Genomic DNA, 19,307 nt, shown 5'->3' on the forward strand with positions numbered 1-19,307 from the left:
TTTGCCTGTGTGTGCCGCTGCAACGCAAAACATTAAGCTTCTGTTCCTGGACACTTTCACTCGGTAAATAAAACCGAAACATATGCGTGCGATTTCTCTGCCGGGCGGGGAAAATATCGATCGATCGATTTATCCTCGAAAGTATCAACTTGCAACTCGTTCGATCTACGGGTACGTTGCATTGTTTCCTCTTCTGTTTGGGTGTCATGTCACAGAGAGAGTGACACTTTGGCCAACAGCTCGTTGTGATGAGTTGGGTGTGTTCGTCGAGGACGTTTTTCTCACAGCCGAGCCACCATGTATCCAGCTGCCATTAAAATGGATTTGACAATATTGTTATTAGAAATAAATCGCTTCATTTGTTCCAAGACATTCTTCTGTTGCCTCTCTCAAGATCTTCGCACCTCGACACGTCTGGAGGACAAGTTAGCAGGACAACTCATCAGAATCAGATCATCAACTCTGAAGTAGGTTAGAGTAGGGCATGTTTACATCCCGATTATATATGATTACATGGTATTATATTTGTCATAGGAAAGTAGGTATTGCGTTTGATGACGAATCAGCGTGTTGTGAGTGAGACTGAACGGGGGACCCTGATGTAAACTAGACGAAAGTCTTTCTCTGGTCTGCATCCCCTTAACAAATCTGTGTATTGAGCTGTAGGCTACTGTATTGTACCCATTCTGCAATCTGTTAATAAAGTTTTCAATCAATCAATCAAACGGCAGATTGAATGAATAGGTTACCTGCATTTCCATTCCTGTGCATCGACCGTCACGTGGGCCGGTTAGTCCAATCTATGGTCCAATCTATTTCCCCTTCAGGTTAATTAATAAGGTCTCTTAAAGGGGCAATTCACACACAAAAATCCCAATGCTGATTAATTTAGCTCATAATCGCCCACACATCCAAAAACTCAAAACCGTTTTGCACACATTCATTTAGTTTGACAGTTAATAATAATCAATTTATTTTATATAGCGCCTTACATTAGGCATCTCAAAGCGCTTAAACCTCAACCATTTAAGTTATTGAGGTTAAATGGTTTTGAATATGGTCACCAGTGATGTCAACATCAGGGACATTGCATCCTTGTTGTGTTAATTCCAGCTCAATGAAATTATAAGGTAGCAGTCCAAATAAGGTAGTTTTTAATAACACAGCACTCATCTGTCATTAATTTTAAGATAATCAGGATGCTCACTCTGGCTCATTGCATCACCCTCCAAATGCAGTTGAGATTAGATTCAATTCAAAGGTATTGTCATTATACAGCACAAGTACAGTACAACAAAAAGATGTTTGGCATCCAACCTAATTTATGCAAATGGCATCTCGTCAGCTTGTGACTGCAACTTGTTCCTGTTTGCAGACGACTCAGCCCTGCTGGTCTCTGACAAGAACAAGTTACAGGTTGAAAAAACCCTCAGCTCAGAACTAGGCAAAATCTGCATATGGCTTGCTGATCACAAACTATCACTACACATGGGCAAAACAGAGTCCATTCTCTTCGGTTCAAATAACAAACTCAGCAAGACCGACGGCTTATCAGTTACAGTGGGTGACAATATTGTCACAAGGAAAGAAGATATTACCTACCTGGGTTCCATCCTAGAGGCAAATCTTTCCTGTGACAAAATGGCATCCAATGTAATAAAAAAAAGTCAACCAACGAACTCGATTCTTGTACCGGATCTCCTCACTGGTAAACAAGAATACCCTGAAGACTCTGGCAGGAGCACTCATTCAAGGGTACTACGACTATGCTTGCACCTCATAGTACCAAAGCACCTCAAAGGCGCTAAAAACAAAATTACAAACATCTCAAAACAAACTGGTCAGACTACTGCTTGACCTTACTCCTAGAACCCACCTCACCCCTGCCCACTTTGACAACCTAGGATGGCTTAGAGTAGACGACAGAGTACAGCAACTTGCAATGGGCCTGGTCTACAAGATACACTACACGACCAAGGTACCCATGTACATGTCAAAATACTTCCCAAAGGTCAGTGAATACCACGATCACAACACCAGAGGGAGCTCCACAAATCATGTTAAACCCAGATTCGGCTCAAACAAGGGACTAAACACGTTTCGCAATTATGCCACATCAATGTGGAATGCCCTACCCAAAGCTGTAAAGGAATGTGAATCACTACCCACTTTCAAAAACACTCTAAAAAAACACCTACGGGAGACTGCAATTCGAAACTGGCCCCTGTAAATGTCCTAACACAACCCCCTCCAATGTACAGTAAATTACCAAGTATGGTCTTGTCAATATTCCAATGTACAGTTTTGCTTGTACAGTGGTACAGTGTCCCCCACCCACCCCTCCTACCCAACCTCCCCCCACTCCTACCCAACCTCCCCCCCCCCACTCCTATCCAACCCCCCCCCCCCCCCCCCCCAACCACCTCCAATGTACAGTCCCCCCCACCTACCCAACCTCCTCCAATGTACAGTTTCTACGTCAAATGTATATACTTTTTTTTCTGGACTCTTTTCGTATCACAAACAGTACTGTATTTGCAAATCTGGTATGTCATAAATGTATAGATGTAGCAGTACTGTCTATCTGTATGTCATGTATGTCATATATGTTACGATTAATTGAAAATGGGGGACCCTGATGTAAACAAGACGAAAGTCTTTCTCTGGTCTGCATCCCCTTAACAATTGTATGTATTGAGCTGTACTGTATTGTACCCATTCTGCAATCTGTTAATAAAGTTTTCATTCATTCATTCATTCATTCAACCAGAGTGCAAATGTAACAAATGAACTGGGTATAAAATATATAGTACTACAGAGTATAGTGCTAATCAGATGTATAGTACAGAGTTGTAGTATTAATATGTACAGTGATACAGGTATAAAGACACTATGGTAGTAGTCATACTGGCCAGCAGCATAACTAGTAAGAGTAGGTAAGGGATGTGTACAGATATAGTATCTATCTACAGATATGTAAAAAGGATTATATACAGGTATATACAGACAGATGAGGATAGATATACGGTATAATAAATACATATATAACTATATTAGGGCTGTCCCCGACTAAGGATTTGGATGGTCGACTATGATTGGCCAAAATTTGCCGTTAGTCGACTATTGATAAAAAAAATAAAGTATAATATTTTTAAAAAGAAATGTTTATTTATTTATTTATTTTTATTTTGTATCATTCCATTTGGGCTGTGGGGGGTGCTTAATGTCTGAAGGAGTCGACTAAAGGCTTTTTGTCCTCTGCAAAAGCATGCAATTGGTCCACTGATGGATACATCTTGATATTTGTCTAGTCTAGTGTGTTCATTAGATGGGTGAAATCCTCTTTCAGTGCCTCTGTGCCTGTTTTCTTAGGCAGTTACTAGTTAGCCTCTGGTATGCGTGCCATTAGCGTTAGCCACACTTCTAGGCCTCTTTTCTTTTGGAAAGAATGAAAAGAAAAAGTATAAATATTTTTTTTTTATATATATTCGACTAAGAGGTTGGCCAGTCAACTACGGCTCCTTTCGACCGATTAGTCGACTAATAGGGGTCAGCCCTAAACTATATATATAACTATATATACTCCCCGGAGAACCACTAGAGTAGATTAATCATTTAGCTCAGTCCAAGATCTATATCCCATTGGAGAGGGCTTGGACTGAGCTAAATGATTCATCTACTCTAGTGGACAGACAGTCACCACTATCAAGTTCCATCTGTGTAGTCTGAATAAGTCACGGCTTACAACTGTTACGTGGAGCGTCTCCCTGCCTTCATATTTGTAAATGTGACCGATGCATGAGTGGCTGGCATTCACTGGGAAATGTTTTTTTTTTTTTTTATTTAATTTAAATAGGGACAGTACATAATCAGGAACATTTTCATGTAAATATGCCGGATTATAGCCAGAGGCTAATTTCCATCTGTAGTCCCTTTGCAGGTTGATGTTAACAGAACTGACAAATTACTTCATAAATCACAAGAACAGACAACAGTTCATGTACAAGTTACTAAACTACACAAACTTCACAGCCATAAAAATAGACAAGACAATGACGATAATAGCTGCGCTGTGGCGAGACAAACCAGGAAATAGGACAACTTTGGCTACGTTCACACTGCAAGCCTTAGTGCTCAATTCTGATTCATTGCTCAGATCAGATTTGTTTTTGTTTGGCTTTTCACATTATTTTCTAAATGTGGCCAATATCAGATTCCAGTGTGGTCACGCTCCTCACGTAAAAATCTAACAATCTAGAGCAGGGGTCAGCAACCTTTACTATCAAAAGAGCCATTTTCCCCCCCTCCTACAAAATCAAATTCCTCTGGAGCCGCAAAACCAATTTACCCTTAAAATGAAGATAACAGTGTATACCATTTTATATATAGTTCTCCCCAAGCATACCCCACATTTAGCATAAAACGCCTGACAATTGCATACCCAAAGTAATTAACGATTTATTATACTTTATACTTATAGCACACAGTTTGTTGCATTCATGGGATTATAAAGCAACAAAAATAAAATGTTTGACTTTTTATTGCTGTTTTTACCTGTTATAACAAAGGAAAACCTCAAACTCTTATGAAGAGGAGAAAAAAGACTGGCCGTGTAGACCTATTTTTAAATAAAACACAGAAGAGGAGAAAAAACACTGGCATCTGTAGACCTACTTTGAAATAAAACCCTGAACTATGCAGCTCTATTTGAGTCCTTCCCTTATTTGTGTAAAATCTATAAAATAAAAAGAAAATGTTTTGTTGTTTGCAAATTTCTCACCACATATCAGGCATACAGGTAAGCCTGCATCGTTAGTCGTGAAAGCAAATTAATCTGTCCATGCTGAATTAAACCCTCTATTTTCCTCACTTTCCTTTTTTTGGATTTATCCATGGTTAGCTTACTGGGGGGTCGGAAACTCAAGATTAGCCAATTGCAGACGGCAGGGAGAGGCGCGGGGTGTGACATACTGTATAATTTATTTTAGTTGATGAAATATTTTAGTTGACTAAATATTTTAGTTGATGAAATTTTTTTTTCATTTCAGTGTCACAGTATGACATCGATCTCCAAAATAAGAGATACAAAAAAATATATATTGGCCAGGGAGCCGCAGCTGATTGGCTAAAGAGCCGCATGCGGCTCCGGAGCCGCAGGTTGCCGACCCCTGATCTAGAGTGACCTAAAAGTTGCATGAAAGTCACATGACTGTTCAGACTGGGGTCGCATTGCAAGACCTGTATCGGATATAGGACAACATATGAAAGTGGCCCAAATCCAGAATTGAAAAGATCAGATTCCATGTGATTTGTGCTGTTCACACTGTCATGACATTTTTTTACGTAGCCGTTATGATGTTATGTCGTGTTTTGCAGACAAAATCTATCTGGAAGCACTGTTCTGTTTAAAAACAAATGTATGGAAATGGTTTCTTAGCTGATGCACAAAGGTCATTTTAGTGTGTGTTTTTAAAGTGGGATTCTCAAACAGTGGAAACTGAGTCTGTCTCTTTCTTTCCCTCTGTCTCATCACCTGCACAACTCCACACACGTATATGCACATGCATGCACACACACACACACACACACACACACACACACACACACACACACACACACACACACACACACACACACACACACACACACACACACACACACACACACACACACACACACACATTTACCCACATGCATGCATGCACACACACACACTGGTAGACCACAGTACCAAACTCACACATGCACACACACATACATATATACCCGCATACATGCACACACACATGCACGCACACACACACTGGTAGACCACGGTACCACACACACTGGTAGACCACAGTACCAAACTATTGTGTATCATGTGTGCAGGGGAGTGAGCAGACTCCACACTGCCCTCCGCCTCATGCTGCTCCAGACCGATTGGCTCCAACGAAGCTGTCCGTCATGAAGAGACGAGCCAGAAAGGAGGTGCCGGAGGAGGACGCGTCGTTGTGCTGCTGCGAGTACGTGAACCGGCACGGGGAGCGGAGCCACGTGGCCGCATGCTGCTGTGACTGTGAGGACCTGGACGAGGCCTGTGACAGGTGAGGGACATGTGACTGAGGACCTGGACGAGGCCTGTGACAGGTGAGGGACATGTGACTGTGAGGACCTGGACGAGGCCTGTGACAGGTGAGGGACATGTGACTGTGAGGACCTGGACGAGGCCTGTGACAGGTGAGGGACATGTGACTGAGGACCTGGACGAGGCCTGTGACAGGTGAGGGACATGTGACTGTGAGGACCTGGACGAGGCCTGTGACAGGTGAGGGACATGTGACTGTGAGGACCTGGACGAGGCCTGTGACAGGTGAGGGACATGTGACTGTGAGGACCTGGACGAGGCCTGTGACAGGTGAGGGACATGTGACTGTGAGGACCTGGACGAGGCCTGTGACAGGTGAGGGACATGTGACTGTGAGGACCTGGACGAGGCCTGTGACAGGTGAGGGACATGTGACTGTGAGGACCTGGACGAGGCCTGTGACAGGTGAGGGACATGTGACTGTGAGGACCTGGACGAGGCCTGTGACAGGTGAGGGACATGTGACTGTGAGGACCTGGACGAGGCCTGCGACAGGTGAGGGACATGTGACTGAGGACCTGGACGAGGCCTGTGACAGGTGAGGGACATGTGACTGTGAGGACCTGGACGAGGCCTGTGACAGGTGAGGGACATGTGACTGTGAGGACCTGGACGAGGCCTGTGACAGGTGAGGGACATGTGACTGAGGACCTGGACGAGGCCTGTGACAGGTGAGGGACATGTGACTGTGAGGACCTGGACGAGGCCTGTGACAGGTGAGGGACATGTGACTGTGAGGACCTGGACGAGGCCTGTGACAGGTGAGGGACATGTGACTGAGGACCTGGACGAGGCCTGTGACAGGTGAGGGACATGTGACTGAGGACCTGGACGAGGCCTGTGACAGGTGAGGGACATGTGACTGTGAGGACCTGGACGAGGCCTGTGACAGGTGAGGGACATGTGACTGTGAGGACCTGGACGAGGCCTGTGACAGGTGAGGGACATGTGACTGTGAGGACCTGGACGAGGCCTGTGACAGGTGAGGGACATGTGACTGTGAGGACCTGGACGAGGCCTGTGACAGGTGAGGGACATGTGACTGTGAGGACCTGGACGAGGCCTGTGACAGGTGAGGGACATGTGACTGTGAGGACCTGGACGAGGCCTCTGACAGGTGAGGGACATGTGACTGTGAGGACCTGGACGAGGCCTGTGACAGGTGAGGGACATGTGACTGTGACTAGTTGGATCACCAGACGTAGCTTTCCTCTCCCCCTCCTCTAGGTGGGTGAAGAGGGAACCCCAGAAAGCCGACTCCCTGTCGCGGCTGGCCGCCGTGGTGACGGACCGTCTCCGCGTTCCCTGGCTGCAGGGCGGAGCCCGGACACTGGACCTGTCCGCGGTCCCACCGCTCATCCTGCTCCCCGTCCTGCTGCGCCTGGCGGCCCTCCACGTCCTGCTCGGAGCGGCGGTCCTGGTGGCGCTGCCGGTCCTGGTGCTGTGGTACTACTACTTCACCCACCGCAAGAAGGGCCGCACGCTGTTCTTCCTCAGCCTGGCTCTCTTTTCTCTGGCCTACATGTACTACGTCTTCATCGCGGAGGTGCTGCCCCGCGGGGACGTGGGCCCGGGCCAGCTGGGGGCGGTAACCGCAGGGGTGGCGCTGACCCTGGTCGCCATGGCGCACGCCAAGAGAGACCCCGGCGTGGTGCGGCCGGACGCGGAGCGGGTCCACAGCACGGTGACCTATCACGGCCCGTCGGCGGACAGAGATCCCGCCGTGGGCGGCGGGTCACGGCAGGAGGCGCTGTTGATGACGACGGTAGCCAATCGGGCGGGTTCGTCGGGGCAAGTGGGGGCGGAGCGACGGGGGAGCGAGGACGGGAGTGAGGACGGGAGCTGGTGCTCTGTGTGCAGGCTGGTGCGCCCCCCCAGGGCGGGGCACTGTCGGATCTGTGGCGTCTGCGTGCTGCGTCTCGACCACCACTGTGTCTGGTGGGTTCAGATATCACTGAGAGGCTGGTCTCTGGTTCCGTCTCAAGCCTCAGACACACTGTGGATGTGCTGTTAACTGTCTGTGTCACCCTCACTCACTTTAGTCTTTTCTCTCGTAAAGACTAATCAATAAATAGAAGGACTAGCAACACTTCTTGTTTGCTTGTTTTCTACACCAGGACCTTTAGGCTGTGATCACATCGGACACCTTTTTTAAACGTGTTTGCGCCTTTTTCTATTGTTTGCAATGGTTTTGTCATGACAGGCGTCTCCTTCAAACTACATGCCTTGCGTTTTTTGAACCGTAGATTTTTCCGGGCACTCTCAGTTGAAAAAGTTTCAACTTTAGCCACAGAGTGCACCGACGTCAGTATCACCTTCTCGTGGGCGGACCATTTAAATCAACCGATGGGAGGGATTACAAATCTACGGCAAAACAACGGAGGAGAAGCAAATTTTGGCTGTTTCAGGCAAACCTTATTTGTACGAGCAGGTCTTACGAACCAGAGATGTGAACAGCAGAGTAGTAATGTATGTAACTTACAGTGGTATCGCTCGTTGCGCCCTGTCACCTGTGCACTTTCTATTCTCTATGAACAGCGCCCCACCTCTCGTCTGAGCAAGAAAAAGGCATCCAATGTGATCACAGCCGAAATGTCTTCCTTTCGCTTCTCCCAACATCTGGATTAACCACTTAGACCCATTCTGCAGCTGTTGACATTGATAGAAATGGAATAGGTAGAACAGCCATTTCCCATTAAAGTTGATGTGATGCTATCGCAAGGCATTATTTGAATGAACATTCCAGTGGCGGTTGCGTTGAACTATAGATAATAATAATAACAACAATATAAAAAACAATATAAAAAAGAAAATTAGGTCACCAAAGGAAAATCATATGCTAGCATATCCGAGCCCAAGGCAAGTGCGCCTGTGTGATTGCCAGGGTCTTGCAGGGCCCTTTCTCACTTACGTTTGGGGATCGAATCACTGCTCCCGGGAACGGGGGGGAGTGTTCTCACTCACCCCTTTTGGGATGCGAAACGGCGCTGATTCGTTTTACCCCCCGCTGAACGGGATCAGTTGGATTAGGTGGTCTCGGAATCGGGGTGCGGGGGGCGTGACACACAGCGTCGTTACTGTCATGCTTGCTTGAATTTTGGGCAGATAACACCACACACAGCAACAACTGGAGAATACCCACAAAAACGATATTTATGGGCAATTTGAGAGTTCAGACCTCAACCAAAAACAAGTGGATGAAAACATGAAGCCACGTTACAAACGCACAGCACTTCCCTGGCTCACATTAGGCCTGGCAATTTTTGTTTGCCATGCTATTTTCTATACATTAGTTTCTTGTTTTAATGCATTTATTTCTATTAGACCAGTGGTGCCCAACCAGTCGGCCGTGGTCGACCAGTAGATCAATGACATGTAATACCGTAATTCCTCTAATAGTAACCGGTATTCAATTAAAAACGGGTCTCTATTAATGACCGGGTGGCAGGTGCGCTGTTGAGCTAAGCAATTATAAGCCGGCCTCCTAATACAAGCCGGGTTTCGTGTATATTAGAGTTATTGTTATATGCTGGCCTGGCTGTGCAGTAAATACCATATAATGGTATGGTGTTAATGTTTACCAAGAGAGTAAGCCTACCTCAGAATTGTATAAAACGAAGTTATTATTATTATTATACCAGTATTGTGATTGCACTATTTTACTTTATTTTACTTTTTTTGACCACCTGTAATTGCACTGTTTACTACCGTATTTCATACAGTACTTGCTTGGTTTCAATAAATGAACCCAGTACATTTTACTGGGTTCAAACTGACACAAAATGTTGATTTATTCATTATGATCTGTTTGAAAATTTGAAATATAGGCCTCTCTTAGCGTTAACCCAAAAGCGGACTCTACAACAGAGTTCCATTCGTGAGAAAAGAGGCAGAACACACAGTGAATGTATCCGTTTTGTTTATTGCACGTTCTTTGCTGAAAAGAAAAAGTGCTACAGGCTATACTAGACTAGGCTAAGCTAACTAGCGTTAACCGTTAGCTTAGCGTTAGCCCTGGGAAACGCTCAAAAGCTAACTCTACAACACCATCCATTCGTGATAAAATGGGGTGGGTTATATTGACAAGGCTTGACAACAGAGGTTCAAATATAACTTCATATTTATTGCTTATTTATTCATTTTATATCAGCATCCAATCTCCAGCGCCATGTTAACACTTCCTGTTTACATTTTCGAACGTGACATCATCACCTACGGCAAGCGTAAACGCTCAAAAGGCAAACCGTAAACAGAACCCGGAACGAAACAAGACTGCAGTGTGTACGCAAACTAGAGGGGGGAGAGGGGGGGGGGGGAGTTCGCATCAGATCTCGGAACGGGCCAGAAGTTCCCAGAACGGAACGAAATAGAAACGAATAGGGTGAGTGAGAAAGGGCCCGCAGTCAAATCTAAGATTTTCCTCCAAAACCACTGCACAATATTCAGAGAAGTTGTGATTTAGGAACAACAAGAAAAGCAGTGAATTCTGAATTTGAGGTGTTAGCATCATCCTCGAAACATGTGGCCAACTGGAATCCATTCACTTACCAGCTTTAACACTCCTTCCCTCTACAGACGAGGGGTGACAGTGGCTCAGGAGGTAGAGCGGTCATCTGGTAATCGGAAGGTGTGCGGTTAGATTCTAGCTCCTCCCAGCTTGTCGTTGAGCAAGACACTTAACCCCTAACTGCTCCCATTGAACAGATTGGTACCTTGCATGGTCGCCTCCGCTGTCGGTGTGTGAATGTGTGAGCGAATGGGTGAATGTGAGGCATAAGTTGTAAAGCGCTTTGGATAAAAGCGCTATATACTGTAAATGCAGTCCATTTACAGACAATAAACACAATTGTCTTTTTTTCAGTGGCTTTGCGGCTAATGCTAACTATTCAGAACTCATTGCAGTATCTTTGGTTGAACATAACTTTCAGGGCCATTTCCTTCTTAATAATAATAATAACTAATAGTAAACGTTATCTGTATATAGCACCTTTCATTCAAGAAGTAATGTAGACATACAATAGACATTGACAAAATAAAAGCAATGCATATAGTACAGACATAAAATGAGTATAAAATAGACAGAATAAAGGCAATGCATAAAGTGCAGACAGAATCGGTGCAATAAAATAGCTCTAATTTACAGTGCAATAATCATAAAAATAGACATAGAATTAGCACAAGATGGACGGAATAAAATAGCTCTCATTTACAATACAATAATCATAGTGTGGATGTAATGAGTCTTAGGTGGCAGAGTGTATTACTGTAAAGGCTATGGTGAAGACATTATCAAAATTATATGGCAGCCAATATGAAACAAATTACTATGACTCACTAGAAAGTCTTTCCGTTCAAGTTCATGTAGTGTAATCATGAATATCTACTGTATTTCACATTTACATTCAAATGCGTGTGTATGTAAGGTAACCATTGTTTTGTCGGTCTCTGTGTATTCTTGCATGTGTCCTGTCTGTCACTCCGGGGGGGAAGGATAAACAGCTGTGTAGGACAGGCCAATCACCGCAGCTTCCTGCTGATGCTCCTACTCTTCCTGTCGACCTCTCTGTATGGGATCAGCCTGGTGCTCCAGAGTGTGTGTCCTCAACAGAACCTTGTTGTTGCTCTGCTCTACTGCCCCGGGGTCTACAGCCAGTACAGGTACAGAGTCTCTATCACTCACTCACTCACTCACTCACTCACCAGTCAAATGGTTGGACACCTACTGTACTACTGTTTTTTTTTTATTCTATTTTCCACATGAAAAAAACACACATTAAATGGCCTCCTTTGTTTCACCCTCAGCCTGGGGACAAAAAAGTGTTAAACAAATCCAAACAATCTTATATTTTAGTTTCTTCAAAGTAGTACCATTTGGGTTGATGAGTTTTGCACACTCTTGCTATTCTGTCTACCAGCTTCATGAGGTAGAGGTGGCCACCTGGGATGCTTTTCAACCAGCTTCATGAGGTAGAGGTAGACACCTGAATGGGTGAACGTGAGGCATAAGTTGCAAAGCACTTTGGATATATAATATCAAATATAAATGCAGTCCATTTACCATTTACCAGTTACCACATGTCAAATAGACCGGTATGGTTACATATGACCTTTCAGTTACATATATGGGCTCAAGTCAAAACCGCTCTCAAAGAGCACCTACGGGTGGCTGCAATTAGAAACTGGCCCAGGTAAATGTCAAAATCCACCAGCCATCATTTGTAGCCTAGCCGTACACACACACACCAGCAGACATAATGACGCGCTGAAAGCAAAAAAACACACAGGTCAAACTTTCACAAGTAAACAATGAACGTTCTCAGTAATTCATATTCAACACACGCAACCAGTGCATAGAGAAAATGAATGGCATGTTGCACAATCAAAGAGTTCAAACGCAACCCATTAAAATAGGCCACTGTAGATTTGCCTTCTAGCAGTGACTCATAGCCAAGTTGCCCTCAGTTAATTCTATAGGGTTTGATATTTTCCACACATTGATGCTGAAAATGTAGGCTAATTGAGGTTCCTTTAAGATTGTGCAGAATCCGCCACCGGGCTTTCTGTACCACTGACCCACATTAATTTAAATGGTAAATGGTAAAGGGCCAGGCTCTCTTGTGCGATGGGTGAATGAGCGGGTCTTTTTGCTCAGGTGTTGGGGGAGGGGATCTGAATCTAACTCTGACCAGTTTAATTACATTTCAAACCTTTATTTAAACGCGAAAGGCAACAGAGGTTTCCCTCATTTACAGTCACGTCGAGTGTACACTACATACAGAAATAAGTGGGGGTGAGTGGGCATATAAGACAACAAGGATTCAATCAATTAAAACATGTACAACTTGATTGACAAAGGTTGGGGATCAAGGTTTTAAACTCTGCAACAGAGGGGAGAATGCAGATTTACCCTGTTCAGAGCAAAATCTTGGGAACTTAAGGACCAGCCAGTCACCAGAACGGGTTCCATAGGTTCCAAAATCCCTTTTCCAATAATGATGTAGTGTAAGGACCTTAAGACTTATTAGAAGATGTACTCATCTGTACTTAAGAAATATGGAGCAATGAACACAAGCGGACTCTATATGTGTCAATGCAAAAATAACAACACTACTGTCAATTATTGGAATTTCCTTAATTATACATTTACATTTACATTTAGTCATTTAGCTGACGCTTTTATCCAAAGTGACTTACAAGTTCTGTACGACAAGTCATCAGGAAGGGCACAACTCTATCAGCTGAGTAACAATGTTCATCAAAGTGTTGAGTGCTACAGTGTAGGTTAGTTTATTAGGACAAGTGCATGACAGTAAGGTTAGTTAGGGTTAGATTTTTTTTCTTTTCTTTTTAATTCAGATAATGGTTGAAGAAGTGCGTCTTTAGTCGACGGCGAAAGATTGGACGGGTTTCGGCTGTCCTAACTGGGGTGGGTAGTTCATTCCACCATTGTGGGGCAAGGACTGAGAATAGGCGACTTCTCTTTGATGACCCTCCCGGAGCTTGGATAGGAGTAGGTCTGAGGCGGCCAGAAGATGCAGAGCGTAGGGGTCTTGAGGGTGTGTAGTTAGAGACCATTGACCGGAGGTAGGCGGGAGCGGTTCCCTTTGCCGCACGGTATGCTAGGTCGAGGGCCTTGAAGCGGATTCGTGCAGCAATGGGGAGCCAGTGCAGGTCCCTAAGAAGTGGGGTGACATGGGCCGACTTCGGTAGGTTTGAGATTCGGCTCAAACAAGGGACTAAACACGTTTCGCAATTATGCCACATCAATGTGGAACGCCCTACCCACAGCCGTAAGAAAATGTGAATCCCTACCCACCGTCAAAACCGCTCTCAAAGAGCACCTACGGGAGGCTGCAATTCGAAACTGGCCCCCGTAAATGTCCAAACCCCCCCCCTCCCTATGCTTCCATGATTAGATTAGATTCTTATATCTATATATCTGTATGTCGTGCATGTCATAAATGTCATTATGAATTGAAAATGGGGGACCCTGATGTAAACAAGACAAAAGTCTTTCTCTGGTCTGCATCCCCTTAACAATTGTGTGTATTGAGCCGTACTGTACTGTAACCATTCTGCAATCTGTTAATTAAAATGTTCAATCAATCGTGTGTGTGTATGTATGTATGTATGTATGTATGTATGTATGTATGTATGTATGTATGTATGTATGTATGTATGTATGTGTGTGTATGTGTGTGTGTGTGTGTGTGTGTGTGTGTGCTCCAGCGCCGCCCTGTGCTTCACCTGTGCGTGGTACAGCAGCCTGGTGACTGCAGGGCTGCTCCACCTGCTGCTGCTGCAGGTCATCAACGTCAGCTGCAACGTGACGGAGCGAGAGACGCGCGTCGCCCTGCGAGAGAAAACCGCCCACGGCGCCTGCTGGGGCCTCGTCGTGGACACGGGCGTCCATTCTCGAGGTTTCCACAGCAACTGGGCGGAGTTCATGACCATGGGGGATGACGTGCGCCCCCACCATGCTACCACCCCCACCAATTTGGTGTGACAGCCACTCATTCATTTTGACTCAACTGTGTGTGTGTGTGTGTGTGTGTGTGTGTGTGTGTGTGTGTTGCGTGTGGCTGCTATACAGTCCACGGCCACTGGATGGCAGCATGGTCACTTCTCCTCCAGACACCCTCTGCCTTTGGCTGAGAGATCTCCCGGGAATCTCAGCGTCAAGTCTCTGTTTTAAGGTGTCAATGTTATCGAGTTGACCCCGCGTTGACCCTGAGCCGCGACAACAACGGACCGCAACAAGACGCGTCTGCCCACATGAATGGTTCCTGACTGACGACGTCCGCCGTGTGCCATCTGTACCTTCCGACCCTTGACCGCGTCTGTTGACTCCCCGCCGCTGCTTTTCCATCCATCACTACATGGATGGCTATCAATCTCACCGTTTCACCTCTACTATACACACACACACACACACACACACACACACACACACACACACACAGGCCATCTCCCCTCTAGACTCCACTCCACGCCCTCTCACTCCTCTCTCTCTCTGTGTTTTAGTGCTTTACCAGGCAACACAGTAAACTGTGGCAGCGAGCTCTGAACCCCAGACGCTCCGTGGTGCTCAGCGTGCGGCTGAGAGCGAGAGAGGAGACAGCTGTTATCAATATCAGGGCTCCCCAGCAGCAGCTGTGCAAGTTGCCTGCTGATAAATACAGGTTCTACAAACGGCGTCTCGGGTACTTTCTCAAACGGGCGTCGTGTCCATGCATCTCTCCGCATGAGTCGGGCTAATTAGCGCAGCGCTGCACGTCGCCGTAGTAAACAGAAAATAAATAAAGAAATGGAGAAATAAAAAATAACTATCCGAGGGCAACACTGATTGGAACAGCTCAACTTAAAAACACACCAAGACCGGAGAAAAGTGACATTAATGCAAATATTTTTTAATTCTTTAATGCCATTTCAGAATCATATACTGTATGAATAAATAAATAAATGAACACATGTGGAAGCGAGTTGTGGTTGTGCTTTCCGTCCGCTTTCATCAGCCAAAAGCATTAGTGTTCCATGGGGGATCAGAGAGCATAGAGTCGTGTTCTCCAGTCTTCATGATGCCGCCAATATTGCTTTCATCAACAAAGATCAGAGAGCGGGTGCTTGTCCTGGAGATGTGGAAGAAGCCCCCCTTGGCAAAAATAACAAGAGCTTACAGCCCTTAGTGGAACATATTGGAGGCCTTCGCAAACGGACCTGATGTCTTAGTGGAAATAATTTATTTGATTCGCAGGATAAACCCCTTGAGATGTAGCATCTCGCTTTGAAGGAGGCCCTGCAACATAAAGACACGATACAAAGAAACAACAATAAACAACAACACTGAAACACTTGACTGTTAATCGAAAACTATATATAAATATATATATGCTCTATATATTCATTCAAAGCAGGAACAGCTAGTTTTAACATGGGGTCCTGCAACATAAACACGATACAAAGAAACAACGATAAACAACAACACAGAAACACTTGACAAACTAAAAACAATGTGTATATACAGTATGTATATGTGTATATATATATATATATATATAAGCGGCTACGTGGCGTAGTGGGCAAGGCGCTCGCCACGAATGACGGAGACGCTGGGCTCGTCAGTTCGAGCCCAGCGCTCCCCATTGCTTTCAGTTTAGCTGGTCGTCCGTACTAATACACATTGGCCGTATTAGGGGGTGGGAAACTGATGGGTGGGGATCGGGCGTTGTGGACAGCGACTCCTACAGGTCGGTTGGTGCGCCTGCGCAGTAGAATCAGGAAGTGTCGGGGGCAGCGTGAGCCTCCCACGCGTTACTCCTCGCCACTGAGAGATCGAGCTGCGCAGGTGAAAAGATGCGACTGCTGTTACCTCGAGTATCGGAGGGGACTTGTGCTATGTATGACTTAGTCCACATTGCAGCCGGCTTGTGGGAGGCAAGAAACAGCGTTCGTGACAGGGGAGGGTTGAATTGGATGATACGAAATTGGGATGGGAGAAAATATAGAAATGGGAGAAAAAGTGGATAAAAAAAAAAAAAATATATATATATATATATATATATATATATATATATATATATATATACATACGATTAATTCAAAGCATGAACAGCTAGTTTTAAGATGGAGAAAATTAAGTTGTTTTAAATATACCACATGGAGATCATAGATTATTATTCCAATCAGAAGGAGCCCTCAAAATAAATGCCCCTTTTACCAATTATTTTGAAAACGATTGGAACAGAAAAGAAAAGATGATCAGAAGAATGCATGTTGATTGATATGGTTCTAACAACTGCTTCAGTCTGCCAGGCGAGTACATCTAACATGACACACAGAGATGAGTTTGATACCCTATGCTGTGCCTAATTGGCAGTCTCATATGTTCATAAACCTGTTAGTGGATTAAAGATTCCAGGCCTATACTAACAAAGAAAAGGGCCAGGCAACCAGCGAGATTCATCTCTGTTTCTGCTGAAGTAGGACAGCCAGGCCACGTGGAAGAGAGACAATGTTCCTGTATCCTTAAAGGAACACGGCAACATTATGGGGAAAAGCGTTTACCGTCTTCTCCAGAGTCAGACGAGAAGTTTCCTCTCTGTGTGTTCAGTAGAAAGTATCCGGCTGCAAGCTAGCCTAGTGTAGCACAAATGAATGGAAGCGGATAAGGACCACGAATGCCGAGCTTAAAACTCTGGAAGAGGTGTTTCTTTTGGTCAACAGCTAGGCTTAGTGGTGCGTATGCATTTGTCCATGCAGCCGGATAGCTTTCTACTGAACGGACAGAAAATTGGTATTTATCTTCTTGTCTGACTCTGGAGAAGACGGTAAGCGCATTTCCCATAATGTTGGCGCGCTCCTTTAACACTTTCAGTGCCAACGACGAGATATCTCGTTTGTTCATGCCGACCGGTCAGTGCCAACGACGATAGATCTTGTATTTTTTTTTATTAGCGATTTGAATTCATATTTCATCAATCTAGCCCCACGTTAGTGCTGCAAACTCTCTCTGAGCTCCATTGGGAAAATACAGCCCCCTATCGTCTCTCCCTGTGGTACTGCACCCCTTTGGAATGGATTGAATGAAACGCATGAAAAAAAAAATCCTGCTTCCTCATTTTACTTCTCAGACAAGTCACCTGAGACGATCGGATTCATTGCCGAGCCCCAGAACAGCGTGGAATACATATTTCCAGTACCCAGCGTTCGATATTTGGAATGGCGATCAGGAATTGGAATAATCTTTTTGGAGAACATCTGATCGGCACGGTGGTGTAGTGGTTAACACTGTCGCCTCACAGCAAGAAGGTCCAGGGTTCGATTCCCGCTTGGGGACCAGGTTTCCATGATGCCAGGTACCCAGGTGGGGTATCTCCCAGGCCTTTCTGTGTGGAGTTTGCATGTTCTCCCCGTGCTCGCAAGGGTTTCCCCCCCGATAAGATAAACCCAATGGAAAAACATGCACTACAATAGATCGCTAACGCTGTGGCGTCCTTGACGAAGACGGACAGGAGCACTTGGATTGGTCCCCTGGCGCGGCTCACGTTGACGCCTGTCTGCTCCCGGCTGCCCTTGGGGGGGAAGGACGACGGGATGGGTTAATCGCAGATACGAATTGCATGCATGCATCGCATGTGTGCCGATTGGTGACCTCTGAGCAGGTCCTAAATTATTATTATTATTATGATCTGAGGTAAGGAATCAATTTGACCAGTCTTAGGATAATCAGAGCTTTTTTCACAGATATCAACATGTACCCTATGTGTGTGTGCGTGTCTGTGTGTGCTGATCAGGAAATGAGATAATCGATTTTTCAGCCCGCTTCTATAGCGTGCATAAGTACACATATACTATCGATAATCTAGCGTTTATTTGAAAACGATTCATAAATAGGCTGAAAAATTACAACGTTTTTTGTGTATTCCAGAATATTCTAGTAAAGGGCGTTTATCACAGAATCTTTATATTTTTCTGAAACGTTCAAAAAAACAAGCGTTTTTCAAAATGGTATAAAACGGAAATGAACCGATTAAAAAAAACAATCCGTTTCGACAATGTTGACTGCAAACAAGTCATTGATAAGCGACGGCCAGATTAGACACATAGCCATAATTTAAAATGTAGTTTATGCGTTCGCAAATATGAGAGCGCTATCATTGAAGTGGGTGGTGGCACTCAAGCACTAAATCGTGCACCCCCTGCTGGCACTGAAAGTGTTAAGTACACTGTGTTAACAGAGGAGAGCCGTGTTGAATATTTGAGTCTTAATGTACGGTAGGTTTGTAGAGATAGAGAGAGAGATTTACTATCCATTTACTCTGTGTCTTTGTACATGAGCCTGAGTGGGTTCGTATCTCAGGGGTTAGAACCTGGGGCAGTCCAGTGGAGAGAAGCAGAAGTCGGGCAGGACCTCGGCCACGCGGCGCCTCAGCCGCTCGCGCCTCACCTCCCGCTCGCTCTCCTGGCGAAGCAGACACGGGAACCGCCGCCAGGCCAGGAAACAGCTCCGCAGCGCCCGTCTGAAACACAAGAGGGAGGGAGAGAGAGGACCGAGGCCGTCCGTTGAGCAGCGGGCGGGTGAGATTCGGGGACCGCGGGGATAAAGAGAAGCTTGGCAACTCGTCACACTAGCGGTGTCGCTGCCAGGGAGCCAGTTGGGCTGTGGGTGGAGATTCACAAG

At 45.4% G+C, this 19,307-nt stretch overlaps 2 protein-coding genes across 5 annotated transcripts in view; one reads left to right on the plus strand and one right to left on the minus strand.

The window, feature by feature from the left end:
* zdhhc23b (zDHHC palmitoyltransferase 23b) lies at positions 1-15,565 on the plus strand. 4 transcript variants are annotated; one of them, XM_084326123.1, is made up of 5 exons: positions 1-467; positions 5,872-6,086; positions 7,355-8,065; positions 11,618-11,785; positions 14,357-15,565. In XM_084326123.1, the coding sequence occupies exons 2-5, from the start codon at positions 5,947-5,949 to the stop codon at positions 14,631-14,633; spliced, it is 1,296 nt and encodes a 431-aa protein (XP_084182249.1). In that variant the 5' UTR covers positions 1-467; positions 5,872-5,946; the 3' UTR covers positions 14,634-15,565. The 4 variants fall into 4 exon arrangements, with proteins under 4 accessions (XP_084182249.1, XP_084182248.1, XP_084182251.1 ...); XM_084326122.1 differs by having other exon boundaries at positions 1-171; XM_084326125.1 differs by having other exon boundaries at positions 1-171; positions 14,390-15,565.
* Positions 15,566-18,535: 2,970 nt separating this feature from the next.
* ccdc191 (coiled-coil domain containing 191) overlaps positions 18,536-19,307 on the minus strand; it is a gene marked incomplete at its 5' end in the record, with an annotated part of 59,119 nt that continues 58,347 nt past the window's right edge. Inside the window, one exon of the mRNA XM_084325855.1 lies at positions 18,536-19,286. Coding sequence (XP_084181981.1) covers positions 18,990-19,286 — 297 coding nt within the window. The 3' untranslated portion in view covers positions 18,536-18,989. The remainder of the gene's footprint in view (positions 19,287-19,307) is intronic.

This window comes from Notolepis coatsorum (assembly GCF_963971535.1).
Source record: "Notolepis coatsorum genome assembly, chromosome: 12".
NCBI lineage: Eukaryota > Metazoa > Chordata > Actinopteri > Aulopiformes > Paralepididae > Notolepis > Notolepis coatsorum.